At 39.0% G+C, this 20676-nt stretch overlaps 1 protein-coding gene across 1 annotated transcript; it reads right to left on the bottom strand.

Annotated features, from left to right (window-relative positions):
• Positions 1–18440: 18440 nt before the first annotated feature.
• On the bottom strand, positions 18441–20186 carry LOC138892223 (uncharacterized). The gene is made up of 4 exons (XM_070175927.1): positions 19744–20186; positions 19383–19550; positions 19113–19259; positions 18441–18756 (listed from the first exon to the last, which is right to left on the bottom strand). The coding sequence occupies exons 1-4, from the start codon at positions 20184–20186 to the stop codon at positions 18441–18443; spliced, it is 1074 nt and encodes a 357-aa protein (XP_070032028.1).
• Positions 20187–20676: the final 490 nt, after the last annotated feature.

The raw sequence follows: 20676 nt of genomic DNA, 5'->3' as shown, positions 1-20676 counted from the left end.
CACGACCCAAAATCTAACCATGGTCGTGATGGCGCTTATCGTGTTACAAGACAAGCCTATTTCCCAAAATATTACTACTAAATCGATTATAAGAATTTAATAAAACAATACCAACATTTGAATTTCTAATAAACTAAATCAACTCTAAATATAATATAGAAAATACGGAAACGAGCCCCAAACATCAGGGTGCCACTAAGTCATGAGCATCTAAAACTATGAACTAAAATATATAAGCTATCTAACTGCCCAAAAGAAGAAATGACAAGAGGAGTAACAAGGTCTTGCGGACGCTAACAGCTACCTTGCAGTCTCCAAAGATAGCCGGCCTGAACTCAACGATCGCCGCCTTCTAACTCACCTGGATCTGCACATAAAGTGCAGGATGTAGTATGAGTACAACCGACTCAGTAGTAACAGAAATAACTAAGGAACTGAGCAGTAGTGACGAGCTAAGCAGAATAATCCAACTATTATTTCCACAATTAAGTACAAACAGGAGTAGACAGGTAATTTCATAAATCAGTAAGACTACAAGGAAAATTAAAAGGTAAATGCAGCAACAGCAAAAGTAAATGCAACCTCACAGGAATGTCACTTCATCACTCAGCACTCGTACTCAGCACTCAACGCTCAACACTCTGTGCTCACTGGGGGTATGTATAGACTCCGGAGGGGCTCCCAAAGCCCAAGCGCTAAGCACGGACACCTCACATACCATCATATCAACACCTAGATCTGCACGGTCAACTCACGTGCTACGCGGACAACTCACGCGCTATGGTATCAATACCTGGACCCGCACGGTTAACTCACGTGCTATGCGGATAACTCACACGCTATGGTATTAATATCCTCACAACCAGCCCCTCGGCCTCACTCAATCATGTACCTCATTAGCCTCACCATCATCAACAAATAAGGGAGCACAACCCACATCAAGTATCACAACATATTAGCAAATAATAGAGACTGAGGTAAACATATACAATAATTTCTATGACTGAGTACAAATAATGTGAGCATGAATAAAGCCTAAGCATGATCTCTAACATGAAGGCAGACAAGTTCAACAACAAGTAACTACGTAAACACAGATGATGGCCATGAGGCCTTACGGGACGGACCAAGTCTCAATCCCTCGAGGTATACACCCACATGCCCGTCACCTAGCGTGGGTATCACCTCCAAACAGTCACACGATATCAAATTCTCCGGGTTTATACCCTCAAAGCCAGAGTTAAAATGGTTACTTACCTTAACAGCGTAAAATCCTACTCCAGGATGCCCTCGTCTCTAGACTTGGTCTCCAAAAGCTTCGAATCTAACCAAAAATCAGAATACTACTATCAACATAGTCTAAAGAATCGAATTCCATAATGAAAATGACATAAATATACCAAAAATCCGAAATCGGCCAAAACCCGGCCCTCGAGACCACGTCTCAAAATCAGTCAAAAATGGCAGAATAATAAATCTCGTCCTCTTCCGAGTTTAACCATATAAAATTCATCAAAATCGGACTCTGTTTGGTCCCTCAAATCCTCACTTAAACTCTCCAAAACTCAAACCTTAATTCCCTCAATTTCACAAATCATTAATCAAATCCCAAAAATGAAGATGGATTTATGAAATATAACCAAAACCGAGTAGAGAACACTTACCCCAATCCCTATGGTGAAAATTGCCTCCAAAATCGCCCAAATCCGAGCTCCCCAACTCAAAATATGACCAAATGAACAAACCCTTATTTTATATATTTTTTGCCAGTTATTCTGCCGCGTTTCTTATTCCAAACGATCCCTAAACTCACTTTTTATGCATCTAATGGATTCCTTGTGAAATTTTAGTCACTTTAGGCTTTTGAATCACTCAATTTGACCTTATAATGAAGGAGATATATTAGTTTCAATATTTGCAGATAGTGTAGATTTTTAAATACGCCATCAGTGGCAATTTCGTAATTAATCTGAAAAATCTGGCAACCTAATTTTTAGTAAAATGACCATAAAATCCTCATACGATGTCCAAATTCGACGATTCATTTTGCTACGGGTCCGTAATTACGATACAGATCTAATTATTAAATCAAAACAGAAAACGGAGCTCATTTGCTTAATGTGGTACTATTTATGCTTGAAGAAACGACGTCGAAACATAAGAAAAACGAGCGCAACGCAACCCAAACCTATCTGAAACTCACCCGAGCTCCTCGGGACCCCGTACGAACATACTAACAAGTCCCATAATATAACACAGACCAACTCAAGGCCTCAAATCATACATAACAACATTTAAATGACGAAATGCGCCTCAAATCAAACTAAATGAACTTTCGAACTTTCGACTTCCAAAAACTTGCGCCGAAATATATCAAATCAACTCGGAATTAACTCAAATTTTGTACACACATCACAAATGACACTACGAACCTACTACAACTTCCGGAATTCCATTCCGACCCCGATACCTAATTTTCCACTGCCGACCAAAATAGCCAAATTTCTAATTTTCGCCAATTCAACCCTAATTCTACCACGGACCTCCAAATTACATTCAGGACACACTTCTAAGTCTAAAATTACCCAACGAAGCTAACCGAATCATAAAAATCCAAGTCCGAACTCGTTTACTCATAAGTCAACTTCTGGTTGACTTTTCTAACTTAGCTTTCTAACTAAGAGACTAAGTGTCTCATTTTACTCCAAAACTACTCCGAACCCAAACCTACCAACTCGATACAACTCTCAACACAGCTGAACAACACATAAATAAGCAGAAATAGAAAAAATGGGGCTACAACTCTCGGAACGACCGATCGGGTCGTTACAGATCACGTAGGACTTTAATTGGTTGTAATGTAGGCTGCGGGATGGGTAGGATACATTTAAATATAAAAGTGACTATACCTCCCTAAGCACTTTAATGCATATATTTCATTGTTCAAAACCTCACACTTATGCCAAACCATAACTCTACCCTAATATCAACATATATCAATTCCAACTTCTTTAAGCACGATTACATCAAGAGTTACCACTATCAAAGGAATATTTTTCACAATCATACAATTATTTTTTTTTTCTTTTTCAATTCAAGTGGCTCTTACTTTTTTAATACAGTACACCTTTCTCCTTATTTCATTAGTTCCACTCAAAAGCCAACCCAATCACCCCACACTTCAACTTTTGCAAAGTTCATATCAAATTCAAGTGCTCACGAGAGGTGAAAAGGTTCAAATAGATGGTCAATTCAAACAAATGGGTAAGTTTTGTAACGTAGTTGCCAAAGAAACATGATTACAGGCTCAAATGGGTTAACTACGATACATAATAATTAGGTGGGTAAAAGCATATCATTGGCTCAATAAAGAAATACCTATATTACTTCCTAGACTGAACAAAACTAATATTTTGCTTCGCAAACACACGGGACAAGTTTTAGACATCAAATGCAATGCATAGAATACACAAAATCTCACACACACATGGCACATAACTCACTCAGGATCGGACTCATCAAGACACTCTAGTCAAAGCAATTAAGCAAAGTTAAGATCATACAATTTAAGGTACTTATACAAGAGTCAAAAACTGAGCATACGCGTCACAACTAAAGCACTTACGATTCTCAAGGAATACTAAAGTCAAGAGATATTACTTTCACTTCAAATCATAGCACAAGGTTCCCTACTTCTACAAAAAAAAAACTAAATACACCCGGTTCAAACAAAACCCTTGGAAAAGAACCGCGGCACAAAGAAAAACCAAGAAGAAATTATTATACTACCTACAAAAGAAATTTTTTTTGTATTTTTTCTTTCGACTTTAATTCCTCAAGAAGCCTGTCGATGATATCCATCGTCGAGAAAAATCGAGAATTTTAAAATATTTATGTTTTTTTTTTCCTATCTCTAACTACTAAACTAGGCAAAAAGAAAACTAAAACTAATATACATACATATAACAGATACCCCCCACCCCATACTTTAAGTTGTGGCATGTCCCCATGACACACAATTAAAAAGCATAAGGTAAAGGAAACTTTCCTGAATTTTCTTTTTTTTCGAGAACTTATGAACTCCACCCCTAATTCTGAATTCATTTCTCGTTTTCGCTCCTTAGGATTCTTTATGGAGCTCATTATGCCCAATTCTTCTGAGGATACCCGCAAGACCCGCTCTTTTCTTTCTTTCTTGTCCTCATCTTGAGTAGTAAATTGCTCGTTCATGGTGATCCTTAACTTATTTCTGCATTCTTTCACAGGATCAATCCATACATATTCCTGTAAATTCCCAAAAATAAAATCCACATGATCAAGGTTAGAATAAGAAAATAAAGAAGAAAGGTCAAGTGAATATTCCTCTAGTATGTCCAAGACCATTTGATTCTCATTCTCTTCTACCAAATGTTGCAAATGTGGAAAGGTGGATGGGGTTTTAAACTCTTCTTCCGTTGCTTCACACTTAACCACAGCCTTATTTTCGATCATCTCAATTGAATCAGAGTCCTCTTGTATCGTGGAAATCTCCTTCTGTAGACGCTCATCCTCTCGGGTAGGCATATTCTCGAAGGGTATCTCCTCCATGTATTTACTATCAAAATGCAATGAGCTTTCTAAAAATATATTAACTAGTATACTCACTCGCGTTGTTAGGTTCTTTATGGCTTCATTATTTTGCATAAACCTTTCTTTAACACTATTCATGAACCTAAGCATAAGCGCTTCTAAACTACAATTCTCCTCTTGAGGTGGTTGTCTCACATATCTTTCATTCCAGCCATAATAAGGATATGCATCCCAACCAGAGTCAGGATTGTGCCCATATGAATCCTCATACTTGTACAGACAAAAACCAAAGTGAGATTGTTTAAAATACGAGCCATAGGAAGAATACATACCGGGTTGACAGTCAACCCATAGATGATTTTTACCGCATTTAAAACATATAGCAGACCGCTGATAATGTTTAACTGCTAACTCTTCAACCGTTTTCTTAGGCTGGTTGTACTCTATCTTCACATCATTTAGAGTTCAATATCTACAGTATCTTCTCTAACTTGTTAGGTACCACTAAACAAATCTTGATAAGAAGTTAACTAACAAAGAAAATAAAATAGAAAAGAAAAAAACTAAAACATAATTCCTGAATTAGCACCAGAAACTACTTTGAACACTATTGATTGCCAATCCCCGGCAATGACGCCAAAATTTAACGAGTGCAAAACTCACACTTAAATTATGCTCGCTAGTCAAAGATAGTATAGTATAATATTATATCTACATGGATTGGACTTAGACAGTATTTTCATAGTTTCTAGCTTGGTTGCTATCCAGGAGAATCAACAATCGAGATTTATATGATTAATAACTAAAATTAACTAAGAATCTAAAGCTAATGACTAATGACTATCGAAACAAGGAATAAGTAAAGAAGGTTATCAATGGGAAAAGATAGGGTTTTGATAGGATATGTGCAAGATAATTGTTCGGGATCTAACTCTAGATAATTCACTTCTAATGTTCAAGTGAGTCTCTCTAATTCACTTAATTATTAGTTCAAACGTTTAATAGAAACTCCTCTCTCGATTAAGTCTCAACCTCACAAGATGAACCAATTTAAGTCATGTGAAGATATGCAAGAATTCATAATGGATTGGTCTTTAGGAGAATCTCTTTCGATTATCCTCCTAACTAGGTTTAATCAATGATTCAACTAGCCGCTTTCGATTACTTAGAAGAATCTATGAACTCAACCAACAATATAACGCAAAGATATCACAAGTTATGCCTCTCTCGATTACATGAACAAGTGAATATAGATGTAATAATTAAATCATCCAAAAATGATTCAATACATAAAACTAGAGTTATAATCTACAAACAATCATCAATACACCAAATCCATCAAACCCTAAAGGAACTTACTCCATAGATATGGAGAAATTCATCACAAATAAAACTAAAGTATAGGAAACATAAATTCAATCAAAAATCGGGTCTTGAGTGAGGAAAGAATGATGAAATCCTTGTGCTTTTGCTCTTCCCACTCCTCCTTAGCCTCCTTAGGTCGAATATGTGTCAAAAGTCCAAAACATAATGTTTTTCCATGTATTTATACCAAGTAGGGTCGGGCCCAAACGAAACCACATTTTCCTAGTCAAAATAGGATTTTCACTCTGTAAAAATTGCACAGGCACGCCTCATGAGGCAATGCACCATGCGGAGATTTAGTGGAGAAATCTAAAGACCTTGCAAATTATCTGTCGGGCGGATTTTTACACTGTCGCGCCACGGTGGGCGGCGCACAATGCGTCGTTTTAGTGGCCATTTCTAGAGAATTTGCCAATTTCAATTCATCTACTATTTTGTCTTGTGTAATGATGTATTGGGCAGCCACTTCATGTTGCACACGTCACTTGCATATCTCAATTTGGAGGATTCAATTGCTTAACTTATGAGAATTTTGGCTTCATGGTGCACATCTTCCAACAAGCCGTGAAAGACCATTTTTTGGCTTTGGGCATTTTTCTTTCACTTTTTATATACATACGCGAACCTCGACCCCCGAACTCGATCCCGGTTAAATTTCTTTTGGGCTTTTAATCAGATTTCAAAGCTCCAAATAACTCGAATTAGTTTCGTAACATCTATATCACTCGGAATCACACCTACAGGGTATAAAACACACAATAAGTGCAAAACACTAATATTTAAAGCTCAAACACTAGTAAAGTACAGTGAATTAGAGTACAATAAGTGACTAAAATACGGGATTATAACCTACCATCAGTAGGGGTCAGGCAGCTAGAGGTGGAGGGTAGCCAATGAGAGTCGGTCCGTGAGGTAGAGGTCATATTGGTGGGGCTCATCCCCATTTCTATGTATTTCTGGCTAGGCCTGTCACGACCCAAAATCCACTAGTGGTCGTGATGGCGCCTAACACCGCCGTGAGGCAAGTTCTAGCACCTTAAAATCATAATTTTTTTAATAAAATAGTGTGAAATAGAATTTACACGAACTACAATAGTGAATAATCTGTAGGAACCCCCAAAACCCGGTTTCACAAGTGCATGACTATCAGCTAAGAAATATAATAAAATACAATAACTGTCTGGAATACAAGTTAGGCAGGAAACTATAAATAACTCTGATGAAGACTTTACAGGCTGCGGATCGGATCGTGAAATGCAGCTCATGGTAAAGTCCCCTCAATGGCCGTTCCTCTGCGCCCAAACGACCACCAGATATATAAGTACTTGCACAAAAAGAAGCTTACCTCACCTCAGCAGTCGTGGAACTTCGGAGCGAGGTAAGTCTCGAGGCGAACGGGCCCCTCCCATGAGAGTGTGATACATAATCCTGCCGAGGCGAAAGGCCCGATCCCATTATAATGTGCGCACTGCTGAGGGTCGAATGACACGAACCATAGATGTATCTATTATACTGCCAAGGCGAACGGTCCGATCCCATTAGAATAAGAAGCTTTAACGGGTCCTTGACCCCACTCATGAATAGACGTGTGAGTTAAAAATTTTAAGGAAAACCTTTCGATGAAAACGCATAACGCGGAAGAAAGTCATAAGAGGAGTATAATTATTTCACGGCTAATCATGAAGACTGTCGAATATATACCATATCGAGTCTATCACTCTACACAAGTCTCGTCTCAAGTCGCAACGTAAAATAAAGGAATTAAATAAACAGGAGACAACTCAAGTAGTACAACTATAGCATAGTATGAACCTAAGTCTACCCGGATATAACATGAATCTAGCTATACACGGACTCTCGTCACCTTGTGCGTACATAGCCCCCGCAATAAATAATACATAACAATTTCATCACCTAAGGGTAGTTTCCCCCTCACAGGGTTAGACATGAGACTTACCTCGCTCCGAAGTTCCAAAACCGGCTCCAAAGCCTCTCTAATACCTCAAATTAAAGACCATCGATCCAAAACTAATCAAACAATGTGCAAATTAGTCAAAATATATTCTAATATCCATAATTAATCATTTAAAACAATTTTACAACTCCGCTCGAAAAGTCTATAAAAATCAACCCTCTGGCCCACGTGCCCGAATTCCAAAATATTTCGAAGATAAACTTTACCCATAGCCTCACGAACTCAAATATATAATTTATTCTCAATTTCACGTTCAATTTCGTGGTCAAAATCCAAAAATATCAATTTTAGGTTTTCTACCAAAAACCCCACAATTTCTACTAATTTCCAAGTTTAAATCCTTATACAAACCATGTATTTAACTTGTAATTTGTGGGAATCACTTACCTTGTGTTTCTTGATGAAAATCTCTCCTTGAAGCTCTCCAAAATCACCCCAACCAAGTGAAAATGAGAAAAAATGGGCCAAATCCCATTTTTAAAATAACCTTCTGCCCAGATGATTTGTCGCATCTGCGGTTCACTAGCCGCTTCTGTGGTCTACCATCCGCTTCTACGGAGTTCACTCTCGCCGACCAACTGCTTCTGCGGTCTCAACCACGCTTCTACGGGTACGCATCTGCGCAAAAGCGTCCGCTTCTGCGGACCAACCTCCCCACTCATTCCCGCCTCTACCAACACGTCCTATAACACAATACAGACTTAGTCAAACCCTCAAATCACCTCAAACAACATCAAAAACATGAATCGCACATAGATTCAAGCCTAATGAACTTTGAAACTTTCAATTTCTACAACCTATGCCGAAACCTATCAAATCACATCCGATTGACCCCAAATTTTGCACACAAGTCACAAATGACACCACGAACCTACTCCAACTTCCGGAATCGGAATCGGAATCCGACCCCGATATCAAAAAGTCCACTCTCGGTCAAACTTCCCCAAAAATTCAACTTTCGTCATTTCAAGCCTTATTCCACTGCGGACCTCTAAATCACAATCCGAACACGGTCCTAAGACAAAAATCACCATACGGAACTATTCTCAGGCTCGGAATCCCAAACGGACGTCGATAACATCAAAATCCACTTCATCCCAAACCTAGGGAATTCTTAAACCTTCAAAATGCCAACCTTCTGTAATAAGCGCCGAAATATTCCCGGGCCACCCGATACTCGACCCGAACTTATGCCCAAATCCGAATTCATCATACGAACCAATTGGAACCTTTAAATCTCGATTCCGAGGTCGTTTACTCAAAAGTCACACCTTAGCTAATTCTTCCTACTTAAAGCTTCCGAAATTAAAATTTTCTTTCTAACCCAATCTCGAACTTCCCGAAATTTAATTCCGAGCACATGTACAAGTCATAATACCTGAAGTGAAGCTACTCAAGGCCTCAAACTACTGAACGACGTGCTAGATCTCAAAACGACCGGTCGGGTCGTTACGTTCTCCCCCACTTAAACATACGTTCGTCCTCGAACGTGCTAAGTACTGCTCCGAAGTTGTCCAAATTTACTATTTAGCACCTTGTGCACCTACCCGTGCCATCACAACCCAGTTGGGCACATTAGCTCGAGCTGGACTGAAGGTCCTCCCTTTAGCCTTAGCTAACAAGCTTTAGAACCAAGTTCCAACTTTCGAATTTCTTTACCAGACCTAATTCTAACACACGAACACCGTACCAATCACCACGCACTGTACCACAACATGATCGTACACCTAGGATGAAATCACACCATGCACCACATAACTCGGTTGCCCATAATAACATCATTTGACTACAATAGCTGAAATTTCACGAATCGGATGCCCGCAATACAACTCATGACATATATAAATCTTGTTCCAACTCTCGCAATACTGCCATGATGAAAGAGACGTGTTGAAACTCGAAACCACCTGCCAAATCAATAATTCATGGAGTCTCTCCTCCTGTTAAGAACCATTACCTCATTCTGAACTGAATAATAATTTTTTCCCCTTAATGTACCTTATATAAATCGGATCGCACTAATTTCAGGTCCAATAATCTCGTCTCACCCAGTACAAGCTGCACAGGCAATAAGCCACCTCAAACACTGACTCAGATCTCATATGACGCCATCAATGTGCAGACAAGCTACAACTCGAATATTACACAAAAGGAGGAACGAACTCTGGAAAAAAAAATTACCCAGCCCACGCAACGAAATAAACGGTCAAACAAATATTATCAACCCTTATCTGAAAATGAGAAACAAAATACGCAGGAATAGATATAGGGAACAATACTCAATATATCACTGTTGCGGCATGCAACCCGATCCAAACATGATACCGTTGCGACGTGCAACCCGATCCAAATAATGTACTCGTGGTGACGTGCCACCCGATCCACTTGTAACCATAAATAAAGACATACTCATCAACCTATAATGCCTCTACCTATAGAATACCGAATATCTGCCATAAGCATGCTAAGTGCAAAAAACAATGCAACTCTGGGGAGACGGATAGCGCCATACGCTACAAAGCCCAAGCACGACTAAGGTGCGATAAATGACCTGCATCTCGAGAGCCATCCTGCTCATATGATACCACAATCTACACGGGACCTAAACACACGTGCGAACAATCAAGTCGTCTCAACCCGGCACAACCCCCACAGTTCATAACCGAAGGAATAGAGCGCCTTCCAAGCATAAACTCTCATATTAACGATAGTACCAAAATCTAAGTACTTGGTTTCGATCTTTAACAATCAGGTGACAAGCATGCCACACTTATACAAATCTCCTTGTGGGTACGCTCCTACGACATTCCGCACCAGGTAGCAAGGTTTGCACCTCCATACCACCAACCGTACTAATCTGTAAAGCAATTCAAGAATCCGCAATTCAATACACAATGCTCCTTCCATAGAACACCATTCTCAGGCGATACTAGGATAATATCAGCTTACTCTGAACATTAAAATTCTTTCCGGCTCATCCGAGCTCGTGACATCCTTGTCAATACCGAACCACAACCTCGATCCTCAACTTCCAATTCCCATGCCGCTTGCTTCACCTATCATGTCGCTACGCGAGAATACCAGAATTCATCATAACTCCTGAACTACTAGTAGAATAAACACTTCATTGGCTGGAAAGCCTTTCACTTAGCTCATTTCAGAAGAACTAATGCAACATGCAACTGAATTTCCATACCGCAGAAAATACAAACCTCAAGTCGTGATCTAAATCGCCATGACTCTTCCGGAATCCATTTACACCACAAAGCCATTTGAATCAAATACCTCACAAATCAATCAAGTTGTGGTGGCTGCCGAGCCTGCATGTACAACCACAAATCACATATATAACTTCACACGCTGAAGGAACTGATCATTGCCACAATCATGCTGACTCAACTATTACCAACCGACCAACTCCTTCCAGTTCACTCTTAACTTGCCTTAGAAATAATAATAGCTCCATTCAAAATATAACGAACTCAATCTGCACTTATCCCGAGTGACCCGCATCACGAGACCACATCATCTCATTACTCATGAATCATCTCATATCCTCCTTACGCGCACAATAGTATCCCCAACAGGGTACACTTTGCAAGACCTTCCGCAAGCTCGAAACTATTTCTTCCCTTCCTCCAATACTGCACTGTATACCCAATGATAACGTAGAACCTTCCAAGTCCTAAGGCACTTCACTCAAATTCTTGAACCCACTAGGACCACTATTGAGAGTCACCCACTCTGACTTGGCCCCGAATATAAGCCAAACTCTAGTGCGTTGCTAGCATGTGAACACCCTATCAAAGAAGCACCCGACTGAATTTGTTTCCTTGTACATAACCCCCCATAAGAAGCATAAACTCTGAGTCTTCCCAAAAACCTGAACATGCATCGATAACGCCGAACATAGAACACGTCCATCAAGTTCCTTGCTGAATTACCCCTGATATTTCCTTTTTCTTAGTCATAAATAATCCGCCAGCGCACCGATAGCCAGAAACCACACAAGCAAACAACCACGCGATCCAATCGTAGACGGTGGGGCTCCCCTACTTAGCTTTAAGCTACCATCGCATAATGCAGAGCCCACAACGATTCCTCCTTCTCAATTACCATGATCTTGCACCCTTAACCCGCCAAACTTCTCGAAGTCTTTTGTTAAGCTTTTCATGAACATTATGAATCACCAGTCACAATCATATATTCGACCTCTTGCTGGGTAGAAAATAATATTCCTCGCAGAATCTTCATCAACATCACGCCCCCACTAACCTGTCCACATGAGATAACCTGCCTATGGAATTCCTTACCGACATCTTCCAATGACGCTGCACTGGGCACAACTACCATGTAATTAGTAAATTCTCCTGAGCTCATGCTCGCCAACCAGCTGTATAAGTTTGCTCCTTCCCTATTGACATCAACTCCAAGTTCAACAATACCTTCTGAACTCAAGTCATATTTCACCTGAAACGGTAATCAGATCTTCACACCTATCTTAATTTCAAACAAACTCCTTTCTACCATATTTAATATTTCTTCATACAGTAACCATCACTCCAAATAAAATCCGTAGGCCAAATCACCTTCCATCACGATTCCCAAACTGTTCTACATTTTCTCAAGGCACACGGCTATCCTACCACAGAATCCATATGCTAATATGCCATTCTTACTTCGGTTAAACCATCTCATTTAGGCAACTCCTCAACCTATGCTTCTCATACTTGATCTGCTAGTACTTCAACCACTGCGAAACACTTCCTGCCATGTCTTCATACTTCGCTGCTCAAATGTTGCTTTAAATCAAAATGCATCTCTGTAGCACTTGAACCAATAAAATGTTACCGACTCTAAGCCTCTTCGAAGATCATCTTTCTCGAGCCATCAACATTAGAAATACTAGTTCAATTATGAACCGCTGCACACATCTATCTCTGGCAACCACCCCTCAGGCACCATTTCACAACACCCTACCCCGAAGGCAAAATCCAAGAAGACTGTAACATCGGCGAACCGTAATTCGTTCGAACAAGGACGACGACACCACATCACAAATGAGAATTCTGTGCTCGAAAATACCAAACCTCGACACTTCATCAACCAAACCTGGACATCTATAGTCTGATTGCCTTTCCTTTGCCGAAATTAAATATTGAACCTCTAAATCATTCACTGAGAAATCCCCCTTTCGATTCATTCACTGCCTCGACACATAACCGAGCACCTTACCATCATACCAATATTGTGCGACAACAATGCATAGACATCGTAGAAATCCATGTACAGTCTCAAAACCATGGAAAATACGGATACTGAGCTAGAACAAAAGAACATCCTTCCTCAAGGTGACGATAATAGCCTGCCCGAATATGCAGGGAAAAATATCCTGCACCAAGTCTACAGTACCACTATAACTCCTCGACACCCAATTTATAACAAGCGTTTCGCGTTGTATAAGACTGAGTAGGAAGGAAATAAAGGCACAAGCCTCGATGAAATCAAACCGCACGATGAGGAAATTAAGAAGGGAAGTGCTCCGAACAGCCATGTAGCCTCTCAAAAATAAGTACAAACATCTCCGTACCGATCCGCAAGACTCTACTACACTTTCTCATGACTCGTGAGATCTAAGTGAACCTAACGCTCTGATACAAAGCTGTCACGACCCAAAATCCACTAGTGGTCGTGATGGCGCCTAACACCATCGTCAGGCAAGCTAACAGTGATTAGTCAATTTAATTACTCATTCTAGTACCTTAAAATCATATTTTTTATTAATGAAATAGAGTTTACACGAACTACAATAGTGAATAATCTGTAGGAACCCCCCAAAACCCGGTGTCACAAGTGCATGAGCATCAACTAAGAAACATACTAAAATACAACATATGTCAGTAATACAAGTTAGACAGGAAAATATTAATAACTCTGATGGAGACTCTACAGGCTGTGGATCGGAGCGTGAAATGCAGCTCACGGTAAATTCCCCGCAATGGCCATGCCTCTGCGCCCAAAAGACCACCAAATATATAGGTACCTGCACAAAAAGTGCAGTAAGTGTAGTATGAGTACGTAAATCAGCGCGTATCCAGTAAGTATCTAGCCTAACCCCAGAGAAGTAGTGACGAGGGGTCGACATCAACACTTACTAGTGGTCCAATATGATAGATACAGTAGAAGTAAACAGGAAGTAAGAGTAGATAAACGAAATAACAAGTGTAAATACGTGGTACAGTCCCCCTTCTCAGCAATGACTCAAACTCTCAGCTAGTAACTACCTCCTCAATCGGAGTGTGTGTGTGTGTGTGTGTGTGTATATATATATATATATATATATATATATAATGGACATTACCAGATAGGTCGTCTCAGTTCAATCAGGAACAGGCTCACAGATATGTTGGCTTCTTGCCAATTATTACGCACGATTTCATAAGAGTATTTTATAGAAATGTCGAGGCATCTAGCCCAATCCCGTCATAATATGTGCAATGCCGAGGGTCGAACGGCACGAACCATAGATACATCTATTATATTGTCGAGGCGAACGGCTCCCTCCCATGAGAGTGTGATATATAATCCTGCCAAGGCGAATGACCCGATCCCATCATAATGTGTGTACTGCCGAGGGTCGAACGACACGAACCATAGATGTACCTATTATACTACTGAGGCGAACGGACCGATCCCATTAGAATAAGAAGCTTTAACGGGTCCTTGACCCCACTCACGAATAGATGTGTGAGTTATAAATTTTGAGGGAAACCTTTCGATGAAAATGCATAACGCGGGAGAAATATGTAAGAGGAGTACAATTATTTCGCGGCTAATCATGAAGCCCATCGAATCTCTACCATATCGCGTCTATTACTCTACACAAGTCTCTTCTCAAGTAGCAACGTAAAGTAAATGAATTAAATAAGTAGGAGACAACTCAAGTAGTATAGCTATAGCATGGTGTGAACCTAAGTCTACCCGAACATAACATGAATCTAACTACGCACGGACTCTCATCACCTTGTGCGTACGTAGCCCCTGCAATAAGTAACACATAAATATTTCATCACCTAGTTGTAGTTTCCCCCTCACAGGGTTAGACAGGAGACTTACCTCGCTCTGAAGTTCCAAAATCGGCTCCAAAGCCTCTCTAATACCTCAAATCAAAGCCCGTCGATCCAAAACTATTCAAACAACATGCAAACCAGTCAAAATATATTCTAATATCCATAATTAATTATTTTAAATAATTTCCCAACACCGCCCGAAAAGCCTATAAAAATCAACCCTCGGGCCCACGTGCCCAGATTCCTAAAATCTTCGAAGATAAACTTTACTCATAGCCTCACGAACTCAAATATATAATTTATTCTCAATTTCACGTTCAATTTTGTGGTCAAAATCCAAAAATATCAATTTTAGGTTTTCTACCAAAAAACTCACAATTTCTACTAATTTACATGTTTAAATCCTAATACAAACCATGTATTTAACTTGTAATAGGTGAGAATCACTTACCTTGTGTTGCTTGATGAAAATCTCTCCTTGAAGCTCTCCAAAATCACCCCAACCAAGCGAAAATGAGAGAAAATGGGCCAAATCCCGTTTTTAAAATAACCTTCTGCCCAGACGATTATTCGTATCTGCGGTTCACTAGCCGCTTCTGCGGTCTACCATCCACTTTTGCGGAGTTCACTCTTGCCGACCAACCGCTTCTATGAGTACGCATCTGCGCAAAAGCGTCCGCTTCTGTGGACCAGCCTCCCTATTCATTCCCGCTTCTGCGCTAAATGCACAGGTGCGGAAAGGACCTCGCAACTGCGACCTCTGCCTGCTTCCTCCTTGACCGCTTCTACGGTCTCCTTCTCGCTTTTGCGGGCTCGCATCTGCGGTGCCCACTCCGCAGGTGCGATTACCCCAGCAGCTGCCAACTTTAGCAAATTCTATAAGTTCAAAACTTGATCCGTTAACCACCCCAAATCCACCCGAGGCCTCCGGGACCTCAACCAAACATACCAACACGTCCTATAACACAATACGAACTTAGTCGAACCCTCAAATCACCTCAAACAATATCAAAAATACGAATCACACATAGATTCAAGCATAATGAACTTTGAAACTTCTAATTTCTACAACCGATGCCGAAACCTATCAAATCACATCTAATTGACCCCAAACTTTGCACACAAGTCACAAATGACACCACAGACCTACTCCAACTTCCGAAATCGGAATCCAACCCCGATATCAAAAAATTCACTCCCGGTCAAAGTTTCCTAAAAATTTAACTTTCGTCATTTCAAGCCTAATTCCACTACGAACCTCTAAATCACAATTAGAACACGCTCCTAAGATAAAAATTACCATACGAAACTATTCCTAGGCTCGGAATCTCAAACGAACGTCGATAACATCAAAATCCTCTTCATCCCAACTTAGGAAATTCTTAAACATTCAAAATCCCAACCTTCCGTAATAAGCGCTGAAATATTCTCGGTCCACCCGATACTCTACCCGAACATACGCCCAAATCCGAATTCATCATACGAACCTATTGGAACCTTAAAATCCCGATTTCGATGTCGTTTACTCAAAAGTCACACCTTAGCCATTTCTTCCTACTTAAAGCTTTCGAAATTAGAATATTCTTTCTAACCCAATCCTGAACTTCCCGAAATTCAATTTTGAGCACATGTACAAGTCAAAACGACTGGTCAGGTCATTACAAGGCCTGGGGCGGAGTCGTTTGATGTCGTCATCACAGGTATTGTTCCGGTTTGCCATAGGGATGTATTAGTTTTATTTGATTCGGGTTCTACTTATTCGTATGTGTCATCCTATTTTGCTTCATATCTCGATATGTCTCATGATTCTTTGAGTACTCATGTTTATTGTCTACGCCCGTTGGGGATTCTAATATGGTGGACCGAGTTATCATTCTTGTTTGGTAATTATCGGGAGCTTTGAGACTATGATTGATTTTTTATTACTAAATATGGTAGATTTGATATTATCATGGGCATGAATTGGTTGTCACTTTATCATGCTATATTGAATTATTATTCCAAGACTGTGACGTTAGTCATGCCGGGGTTGCCTCAATTGAAGTGGAAAGGGACTTCTGGTCACTCCGCTAGCAGGGTCATTTCATATGTAAAGGCTCGGTGTATGGTCGAGAAGGAGTGATACGAATGCGGAAGCAAAGTAACAAGAACACAAATAAAATGATAGAAAGATAGAGATTTAGTAGAAAACCAACTAAGAAAATTGAAAGAATATTTTAAATAAATAAATATCCAATCAATTTAAGACTTATTGACCCAAAACTATAGGAACAGCCTTCAAGAGGAAGTAATCCCCCTGCAAGTTCACCTTAACAAATAATCAACCCACATAGAAATTCATCCTAAACACTCTCAATGAGTTTTCATTCACAATATCAAAATAAGTTAACTCTAAAATGAGAGCCTTAAGGGTTATTTATACTAGGGAGCTAAATATTATAAATATAGCCCAAATATAATGTAGTCTAGCGAAATTATACATGTAGTCGCCCCGTTATGAAAGTAGCCTCCAATTAGAATCCAAATTGCTCAATGGCTGTCTAGATTGTATCATCCTCCCTCCCTTAAAAGAAATTCATCATCGAATTTGGACCTTTAAACAAAAGAAAGGGAGCTTTATTAGTAAAATTTTAACTTGGACATAAACAAGTACCTCAAACTAACAAGTAAACCATATTTTAACAAATTTATGATAAATCCAAGCATCCAAACCAATAAGTAAGACAAATCTACCATTCAAACCAAAATCTAATGATACCCATGGACGAAACAATGCATAAAGCTACCCAAAATATGAGAATTGTCATGAAATACCTCCAATCTATACACTAAGTGTCCCCCAATATAAGAATCATCAAGAAAAGTATTAACTCTCATAGATTTATCAAGTCCAAGCATTAGCATAAGACAAATATACAAGCCATTCTTGAATTCAAACGGACATGAGAAATCAAAAATAAGAATGGTATGTTCAAACAAAACAAATCTCTTGGCTTCACCATTATCATTCAAGAAGCATGCTTTTTCGTAAACTCATTACACCAATCCACATGAAAGTTATCAACTTATTTTAAACTCAAAGCACTAGTGTAATGTAATAAATTAGCTCTATCAAATATATGAGTGGAAAAAGTTAGAAAGTTTACACCAAGTAAAGAACTTTCTTCTTTTTCAACAAGTTTAGCTTCCAAAACAATCTCATTAGTAATCTCAAACGAATTCTCAAAAATGGAAACTTTGATCGGTAAATTCAAATCAAACTCAAATGATTCCATCTCTCAATCAAACAAGAAAGAATCAAATGGCTTAAAGCTTGAAACTTTACCACTCAATTCACCTTCAAATAAGCAATCATCACCAATTAAAGAAAGATCCTAAAAATAGAAATCATGAACAATAGGAATCAATGGATCAAACTCAACAAAATCACATAAAGATGCAACCTTTGCGCTTTCCTCAACCTAAATCAATGCTTCTTCATAAGCAAATAGATCATTCAAACTATCAAAAAAACTAGGATCACTATCTAGTGTATCTTCACAACTCAAAGAATCATTAGAATCAATAAATGTACCCAAACTAACACTTGAAACATCACTATGCTCATCACAAGAAGAAAGGGTGTTAAGCTTAGCAATCATACCTTGATGCACTTCTAAAGATTCTATTTTACCTCCTTGAAGAATGGAATAATCTTCACTTTGGGCTAGGGTGTATTCGGTCACCTCACTTGGAGTTATTTCTTGAAGACTTACATTTAATTTTTCTTCAAATGATCTACACAATATGCCAAACAATTAGCAAGAAAAGCATTAGTCATGAAAGAATTATAACATGGATGTCCCTCAGTTGAACTCTCTTGTTTTCTCTCTTCTTTCTTTTCATTCTTCTTTTCAATCTTTTCCTTTCCTTCTTTCTTGGCTTTCTCACTCAATTCTTTCATATACCTATAATCTTCACTCACTTGAAATGAAGTCACAAGAGTAAGGACTATTTTTTTGCCATTTTCCTCAAACGAATATTTATTAGTCATTTCATCATGTAAAGCACCCTTATCATTTTGCCACGGCCTCCCCAAAAATAAATGGCATGCTTGCATGTGCACCACATAACAAAGAATATTATCAATATACTTTCCAGTTTTGAAACTCACCAAGACTTGTCTATTCACTTTAAGTTCACCACATTCATTAAGCCATTGGAGTTTATAAGGATGAGTATGTCTTTGAGTCTTCAAGTTCAACTTGTCAACCATAGAAGCACTAGCAACATTAGCACAACTACCACAATCAATAATCAAAAAACATACTTGATCTTTAATCTTACACCTTCCATGGAACAAGTTCTCTCGTTGGTTCATATCTTCCATCACTTGTGCACTCAACACTCATCTAACAACATACAAAGGTAAATTACGAGTGTCATATTCTACTTCATCATCACATTTGGCTTCCTCTTCTTCACATGATTCTCTACTTTCTTCCCTTTCATAAGCTTCTTTCATAAGGATTATAGTTCTTTTATTAGGACATTCACTAATTTTATGACCATATCCTTGACATTTGTAGCACCTATTAGAGTTAGGATTTTGGAAATAAGGTTTATAATTGTTACCTCCCTCCTTAGCATCCACCTTTAGTTTGCCTTTGTCATTTTGCCACTTTGGAGTCAACTTTTGGCTTGTTTTCTTTTGAAAAAGATTGCCAAGTTTTCTTGTTTTTGCTCCATGGAGTGTTATAACTTTTGGTTATCTATTTGAGTTGCCTCTCTTCTTGGAGTTTATTTTCAACCTTGATAGCCCCTTGGAGTGCCTCATGTATAGTAACAATTTTTTGCAAAGTCATTTGGATAGAGATTTCATGCTTAAACCCCACCAAAAATCTAGAAATCATGAGTCTTCCATTATCATCAAGATTGGCTCTAACCCTAGTTGTCTCCAATTCTTTAAAGTAATCCTTCACATTCATGTTTCCTTGCTTCATGTTGTAAAATTTGGTAAGCAAGTCATTCACATAATCTTCGGGCACAAATCTTGCTCTCATAACTACCCTAAGAAACCCCCAAGAATCAATAGCAATATCTCCATTTCTATTTTTAGCCCATTTCTCTTTCTCCCACCAAGAAGAAGCATAACCAATAAGTTTAGAAATGGCATGCTTGGACCTCTTTGTATCGGATATATTGTTAAGCTCAAACATCCTTTCCATTTGTATTTATCATTCTTAAAATTTCTCAGGGTCACTACTTCCCTTGAAAGTAGGAAGTGAAGTTTTGATATTATTAAGACCACGGTCTTCTTCCTCTCCCCACCATCTACCATGTTCTTCATTACCAACATTTTCACCATAACCATATTCATAAGCATCATTCAAGTTTCTACCTGGATAATTCCTACCATGCATTCCACATCTCCCTCTGAAGCCTCCTTGTCCATTCCTTCTAGGTTGGACTCTAATCGGTTCATCATATTGCTCGTCATAGTCTAAATCATTATCAAAGTCATTTTGCGGTTGTTGTGGCTTAAGAAGTTGTTGTTGATGCTCAACTCTTGCTTGTCTACCTTGCGGAAGTAGACCTTGTCTTGGTACTTGATTGTTAGCAACTTGTGATTGATTGATTAGCCTTGTAATGTGTGGTGCGGTGGGAGTAGAACTATTTTGTGGTATTACACTAGTTCCCACACCTTGGTTAGAATTA

The sequence above is a fragment of the Nicotiana tomentosiformis genome, chromosome 5 (genome assembly GCF_000390325.3).
Source record: "Nicotiana tomentosiformis chromosome 5, ASM39032v3, whole genome shotgun sequence".
NCBI classification, from domain to species: Eukaryota; Viridiplantae; Streptophyta; class Magnoliopsida; order Solanales; family Solanaceae; genus Nicotiana; species Nicotiana tomentosiformis.
The sequence above is the reverse complement of the archived record's forward strand: the minus strand, read 5'-3'. Positions and strand labels throughout refer to the sequence as shown.